This window comes from Rhamphochromis longiceps, linkage group LG8 (assembly GCF_057381845.1).
Source record: "Rhamphochromis longiceps isolate RC_006_pf linkage group LG8, R_longiceps_female_GT1.1, whole genome shotgun sequence".
NCBI lineage: Eukaryota > Metazoa > Chordata > Actinopteri > Cichliformes > Cichlidae > Rhamphochromis > Rhamphochromis longiceps.
Window position 1 is genome coordinate 8,828,005 of NC_140564.1, and position 7,712 is coordinate 8,835,716.

General features: G+C 39.5%; 1 protein-coding gene across 1 annotated transcript; it reads right to left on the bottom strand.

Moving 5' to 3' along the window:
* Window positions 1-1,157: 1,157 nt before the first annotated feature.
* Window positions 1,158-5,890, bottom strand: LOC146663053 (general transcription factor II-I repeat domain-containing protein 2B-like). Its single transcript, XM_085417350.1, has 3 exons — window positions 5,798-5,890; window positions 1,597-2,008; window positions 1,158-1,504 (listed from the first exon to the last, which is right to left on the bottom strand). Exons 1-3 carry the CDS (start codon window positions 5,888-5,890, stop codon window positions 1,158-1,160), a joined length of 852 nt encoding a protein of 283 aa, XP_085273476.1.
* Window positions 5,891-7,712: the final 1,822 nt, after the last annotated feature.

The following is a 7,712-nucleotide window of genomic DNA, read 5'->3' on the forward strand; positions in this document are numbered from 1 at the left end:
TTTTAAAGAGTCAAATTCAAAGTAATGTCAGTATTTCCAAGTATTAAATGCTGCATGATCGTACTCTATCCCTCGCTCCCTGTTTTCTATTGTTGACACATGTGCTACCACAGCCCTCGCACTCGCTTACGTCATTGTCATGAGACATTCTCGCAAAAAGTCACGGTTTTAGTAACGCAGTAACGCAGCGTTCCTACGGGAAAGTAACGGTAATCTAATTACCGTTTTTGCAATAATAATCTCTTACTTTACTCGTTACTTGAAAAAAGTAATCCGATTACAGTAACGCGTTACAAGTAACGCAAACCCACGCAAACACGGGGAGAGCAAACTCCACACAGAAAGACCCTGGCCTGATTGTGGAATTGAACTCCATGCGGCAAGAGTGCTAACCACCGTGCCACCGTGCCTTCCCGGATTCTGAAACAAATTTCACTCTTAAACAAAGATAATCCAAGTAAATATGAAATTTAGTTTTTAACAGATTAAATTATTTCATTCATTAAGAAAAAAAAAGAAAAGAAACGCTGTATGGAATACATTTGAAAAGACACTCTAGGCACTTGTTTTTGTTCAGCCAGATTAGAAGGTATGAGCAGGAACAGTCTGTTTCAGATCTGCTGCAAAATTCTTCAGGATATGAACTCATGTCCAGACATTCTCCATCAGGATTTGCTGTTTCAAAACAGAATTCATAGTTCCATCAAGTCGTCCAAGTCCCGAAGCAACAAAACAGTGCTAGACCATCACACCACCACCGTGTTTGACTGTTGGTCTTTATGGAATCCTGTGTTGGTTTTCCTAGCAAAAATCTGCCCTATTGGCTAAGCCAGGGGTGGGCAAACTTTTTGATTCGTGGGCCACATTGAGTTCTAACATTTGACAAAGGGGCCGGAACAGGAGCAGATAGATGGCATGCTTTGAAAACATCACCTCATTGGGGGAGAAAATACACATCTTGGGATATGGAGAAAACATGTGCTTTAATTTCCAATGAAAACTGTTCCTTTTATTCAATTTGTTTCCCCGGTGCCAAAAGTCAACAACGACCAGTGCAAGAACAAAACAGTTGCAGCAAGTCAGTCTGTGAAGCGTTATATTTGATCTGCGCACATTGTTCATTTTAACAACGTGCGTATCACGGAGACACACACATTTTAATGGGAGCAGTGTTGTTGGTCTCCTTTTTTAGGCAGCACATCAAAGTCTGGAGTTAGTTTTGTTGTGGCGATTCTCAGGATGGATCTGAGGTGTAGGTCTGTTAACTTGGATCTGTGGCTGGCTTTGTTGATGTTCATGACGCTGAATGTCTGTTCACACACGAAGGTAGAGCCGAACAAAGCCAACATCATCTGGGCTTTTCGTCTTAGATTTGGAAACGCGGCATCATTGAGTGAAGCATAGAAGTCATTTAGTTTCAGAGAGCTGAACTTCTCTTTTAAGGCAGGGTTGGACTGAAGGTCGATGAGTTCGAGCTGAAGCTCCTCTGGAGCTGTTTCGGGGTCTTGTGACAGAGGAAAGGCCAGTGATTGTCAATTTTATCGAAATCCAAAAACCGACGGCAGAATTCTCCGTGCAGTGCATCCAGTGACTCACTGTATTTCTTTACTTTTGCTCCGGCCTCTTTCAGCGTGGCTAGTGTAGGAAAATGAGTGAATGACGTGTTCAAAATCTGCCCAGAGAATAAAGCCAGCTTGGATTTGAAGGCTTTCACGTTTGTGTGCATGTCATGCACAAACTGCTCCTTCCCCTGCAGTTTCACGTTGAGCTCATTCAAGTGTGAAAATACGTCCGTAGCAAACGCAAAGTCACACATCCAGCTCTTGTTGCTCAGCTCAGGAAATTCATCAGTCTTCCCCTGCCGCTCCAAAAACACGCCAATCTCCTCTTTGAACTCCCACACTCGTTGAAACACTTTGCCCAAACTCAACCAGCAGACACGGGAGTGATAAAGCAGGTCCTGGTGATCCGCATCAGTTTCCTCCAAGAATGCAATGGACTGACGGTGCTGAAGTCCCCGTGCGCGTATGAAGTTGACAAGTTTCACCACAGGATTCACAACATGATTCAGCTGTAACACCGATTTACTTTATTCTGGATTCTCCTCAGCAGGCCAACGTTTTTTCCCGTTAAATTCGGAGATCCATCTGTGGTGACGTTAACAAGCTTACTCCAGGGAAGCTTCATCACATCAGAATTGCAGGGGAAATAAAACATTAACAAGGTTAATTTATTAATTTTTTTTCAAGTTTGGCGGGCCGGATCAAAACGTTTAACGGGCATGTGGCCCCCGGGCCGTAGTTTGCCCATGCCTGGGCTAAGCTGTTCAGATGCTAACCATGAGGGAGAGCAGAGACCGAGCTGTTCCAGGGCCATGAAAACAATTTCTGCTTTTCCCCTTTAATATTTAAAAAACATTTAACGTTTAAAAAACTTGGGTTATTGTTCTCTAAAATTAAATTTGTTTTTAGATAAATCTAACAAACAGGCAAAAACTAAGACTTTATCACAGCGTTACATTACCCTGAATAATATATATATCATATTATATAAGTAGTAGTATATAATTGTAATTATGTAATTATTAGGATAAAAAGTTAGCAATGTGTGTATGCTTCTCTACGGTTAGGTAGAAAAGCATAGAGTTTTCTCTTTTCTGGACCTAAATATGCTTCGAAAGGACACCTGACACTGAGCATTTGGGTATGAAAGTAATTAAAATAAGCGAAAAAAAAAAGACAAGGGCGACAACTGACTGAGTGAAAGGAAGTGGTGCTAATATCTGGATTGTCTGTCAGCTGCAGGACTGTTGAGTTGGTAGTTTCATCACTGTTCTCAGAGGCTGATGAAAACAAGCAGTAACAAACAGTTGAAAAGCTAACAGCCTGGAAACAAAACACAGGTAGTTCCTTTTACTTTTTTCATTGTAGTGAGCCTACAGTACAAATGGAGTGTTATAAAAGCCTGAAATGAGTCAGGAATCTCACTGGCATCATTGTGCGAGCCATCAGTATAATAGACTGTCTGGATGCATTATGTGGGTGCATTATCTTCCTCTGGCAAGGGCCTAAGCTTGGACTGCATCCCTGAGCAGAGTGATTGAAAAGCAAGAGGAATCAGGAATGAGACAAGCAAGCCCAACCAATAATATATGATAAAATACAGCAGCTTCACTATACTCAGTTGTCAGGAGGTGGGAGCAGGAGGGAAATTCTTTACAAGTGTGTGTAGAAATTGAGACTGAGAGGAAAAGCATGAAATGATTTAAGATGATAGAGTGAGCTGTTTGTAGGATGACAGTCTAAGATGATTTACGTGGCAGTGTAGCACCTTGTACATCCTACACACAGACTTTAACAGTGTCAGGCTAATATCAGGGGAGCGCATTTCTACATTGACATATACAAAGACTCTATCCTTGTCTAACTTTTCTGATGATAAAAGTAGAAGCCATTCCCCAACAACATTCTTGTTGTGAATAAGTTGTAGGGCTTTCTAATAACCTGTGTTGCAACAGTGGAAGTAATAGCACTGAACCTATGGACTGAGACAAGCAGCTATGTTATAATGAGGGATGGAATCACTCAGCCATACAGCACCACTCTTCCTGTTAGGATTCTTAAATTAAAGAAGCAAACGATGCGTGCAGCAAATTCTTGCCCCTAAATCTGAACAGCTACCTTTCTCTTAGTGGAATCGAACTCCTCTTTCTACCAACTCAGTTCTCATCTGCTCCACTGAATCTGCTCTGCTCTCAAAAAAGGGAAACAACTTTCTGTCTTTAGTGTATCATTGAAATGGAACTGTATTTGTCTATGGACCATTTTCATCAGCAAGGCAGAGCAGTTACTCTTACATTTCATCATTCTAAAATCTATGGCACTGCCATTTCTTCAAACTTTGTAATATTTACCTCCTTTACTTAAAGACTGTTGGGCTTGTTGAAGATATGGTAATTCAATTTCATATGGCACCTAAGACTACTAGAAAATTATGGACATTTGTGACCACCCATCAACTGAATTGAAGTGCAGATTAGAAACTATTAAAAAAGTTATGCCTTAGTGAAAATGGAATCTTTTTGGTTTGAAAAGGGTACTGTCACCATTTTAATCATCTATCAAGTTGATTAAAACCAGTGAATGTCACAGCTTTTTGGCACATTTTCTGACCACATTGCCCCTGACCAAGGTGGTGGGCGTTGACAGAGGTACAGTTGTAGTCAAAAGTTTTTATATACTCATCAAGAGGATGAATGTCATTGAAAGTTTTGACTTTTGGTGATTTCTTTGAAGTGTTCTTTGATCTTAGGGTAAATTTATTATACATTATTTGATGCACAAGTACGTATTTATTTTGGATTTTCACTAACTCACGTGTGGACAAAAGCTTTAAAATTATACATACACCACCACCACTTATATTTGATTAAATGTCAGTTAGCAATTTATACCTTTATCAAATGCTTTTAGTAGCCATCAACTAGCTTCTGAAATAATATTTACCCATTTTTTCAAAAACAGTGGCAGAGTTCATTTTAGTTGGTACTTTCCTGGTATGGACCTGGCTTTTAAGTGTAGTCTATAATCTTTCAAGACTTTTGAGGTTTGAGGCTTTGGAAAGGCTTTTCCAGAAGTTTAATGTTAAATTCAAATCTATTCAATTCAGTTTTATTTATGTAGTGCCAAATCACAACAACAGTTGCCTCAAGAGCCTTTATATCATAAGGTAAGGACCCTATAGGTGGGATGGGGAACTCCAGGCCTCAAGGGCTCTTGTCTTGCAGCTTTTAGATCTCACCCTGAGTCAACACTACTGAATCACATGATTAGTACATTACCAGGCCTCAGGAGAACTTCAAGACATGTTGAGGAGGTAATTTAACCATTTTAATCAGCTGTGTTGGATCAACACCACCATTCTCCCTTTGCTGGCCCGGTCCTGGGTCCTTGCGATTCCCAGACACCTTAATGCCCACCATTTGACCTCAGTAAATCACATGATAGGGCGGGGCTAGGTTGCACCCGTTTTCACACCTTGGCTTGTGTGATTAGGTAGAGGATCAATGGGGGTCCATGACCCTCTTGGGGACACTCCCATAGGGCTCTTAGAACTGAAGAAGCTGCTTGGATGAGAGGTGAAACGTCTTCAAGAATGTTAAAGAAGTCCAGAGGCTTTTCATTCCAAGTTCCTTAGACAGAAGACATGAAGAACATCTGTACATAATGAAGAGGAAAAAACAGCACTGATAAAACTGTAAAATCCTCCATATACTCCAAACCCCCAAAGAACAGACAGCAAAACTCTGTATAAGGTTGAGAGCAGTGGAAGGAATAAATAAGAAATCATTTGTTGCCGTAAAATATTGACCCCAAGACTACAGTATAAAACTACAACTAAAAGGTAACTCCTACAAACTTCAAACTGTAAGATATCTCTGTTGACCAGTCAACATAGTTCAATGTGCATAGATAATTTTGTCGTTACAGACAAAAAGGGGAGAAAAATGTGAGGAACATGTCTCAAACATTTCTTATCTTTTTTACTATAAGCCATGGTGTCCTCTGATGAAACAAAGTCTTTGGCCACACCTTTATAAGTGATTCCGAGCAACTGTAGCATACTTAACCTATACAGTGTAGCTGCCTCCTTGCAATGTTGAATGCAGGATGAGCTTGCACAACTTTAACTGTTGGATCTTCACTGATCCAGCACTGATTTGTTGGCATTTTGTCATACACATCCACACACTCACTATAATAGTGGAATCTGGTGATAATTGAACACGGTTGCTAACCAGCTCTCTGTGCCCCTGGTGCAACAGTGGCCCCTTTTCCAGCTTGAGCACCTCTTTAAGCTCGATGCCTTCTGAAGAATTTGAAGCAATCATATCTTCAGAAACTGTGAAACCGTGAGACAACCTTCCCCATATAAGTTGTAGCAATTTCAGGTTCATTGCCAAAATGCTACTTTAATAGAAACTTTTTTGTTCTTCTCTTCAATGCTGTGTTCAAAGGATTTAATGAATGTTTGATAGCATCAAACACTGGGATTTCCTGCATAGGCACAAAAGATAAACACTGCTACTGGATTAACAATGCAGTTATTTCATTTTGGCTTTTTTTTTTTACATTTCTGTGCTCATAACTGCTTAAAGCAGTTTCTGTAGCTTTCTGTAGCTTTGATAGGCTTTTCTACATTGTTAAGGCCTTGACCAAGATATTGTCCATAAGTATAAAAAAATCGTGTCACAAAACAACCTGCTTTTATATTTAATCCTTTTTCTTTCCAGTTGTCCTTTTGCAAAATATGACTCCATAGCATCAGAAATCTTAGAAAAGTCACTTCTACTCATCTCCTGTGATCCTCACAAAACCTTAATTTCAGGTGTAATAACAGTGATGTGTGCTTCCATTTCCATCTGTTCATTTTTCCTCCACAGCTGCTCTTCTAAAGCATGTTTATTCTTAAGCAGTTTTTGTTGAGCAGTAGGAAAAACCACCTCAGCTTCATGCTTTCTTTGAGCAGATGCAGTACTTGAAACTCTGGTACTTAAGCAAGAGAAACTTTGTTTGTTGTCAGATGTTGGGTTAATATCTGACTGAGGAGAGGAAATGTGATTTTGAGGCTCGATGTGGGAGATTTTCTCCTTTAATTCCATTCCATACTTACATAAACTGCCTAAATACACCCCCAAATCACCAAGATTGTTTCAAATCTTGATATACTCACAGCTCAATAACATCAAACAAACACACATCACCACACAGAAGAAGATCAACAACTCAACTTTATCAACAATCAACAATGATCACAACACTTTAACATCCACACAAACATTATCATTGCAGGATTCAACGGAGTGCAAGTTGGACGTGGAAGTGAATATTTTGACTGTTGACTAATACTGTAGTGACTACTTCTTTTAAGAAAAATACCTGAGAGGCTAAGTTTGGCTATTTACTGCTGTGCATTCAACAAAGTCCATTCTAAAGCCCACTTGCCATTGAGGATACTGATTTTATTAAAGCAAACAGGAACAGCAGAAAACATTACACTGGAATCAGTCAGTAAAGTAAGAGTAACAAGAAAGAAGTCTTATTCACCTTTGGACCTTACAATTAATAATAAGCAGAAAATCGCTATTTATCATGTGATGAAAGTGGCCTCGAGTATAACAGTGAGACAAAATAACTGAAAAAACAAAAAACAACAACTAAGGAAAATAATAAGTGATGAAATGTTTGTAAACTGAAAAATACAAATACATTGTACAGCAATGTTACTTTTTACTGTCTGCTATTCATCATTCACAATATCCCATTTCAAAAGTCATTAGGCCTGTAGATCCTGTGGAAACCATGGATACCAATCAATTTACAAACGTTCATGATAACTAATCTGCTAGTTTTTGTGTGCAACGCTAATTCAGTTGACTCTGTGTAGCAGGCAATTGCAGCACCACTGGTCTCTTTGCTTAATTCTGCACACTAACCTGTGGTCCTTAAGTCGAACTGTTAAAGGTTACCTTCACTGGGACATACATTATGAATGATGCCTACAGAAGTAAAAAGATAGTTTGATTCCTCTGGTTTATTTTGTTTTGGCTCCAAGGTGGTGAAAATACCACTAGACACATGCTGAATGTAAAATCTATCCAACATAGAGAATCAACTGAGGGCAGACTGCATGCTTTCATATTTTCTTAACCA

Excerpts from the sequence above, each read along its gene's own strand:
- LOC146663053 (XM_085417350.1), bottom strand. The coding sequence starts at position 5,890 with ATGATTGCTTCAAATTCTTCAGAAGGCATCGAGCTTAAAGAGGTGCTC. Across the intron at positions 2,009-5,797 it reads ACCAGGGGCACAGAGAGCTG|CACCGTCAGTCCATTGCATT; the intron begins GTTAGCAACCGT and ends CGGGGACTTCAG. Across the intron at positions 1,505-1,596 it reads AGCAAAAGTAAAGAAATACA|ACCCCGAAACAGCTCCAGAG; the intron begins GTGAGTCACTGG and ends CTCTGTCACAAG.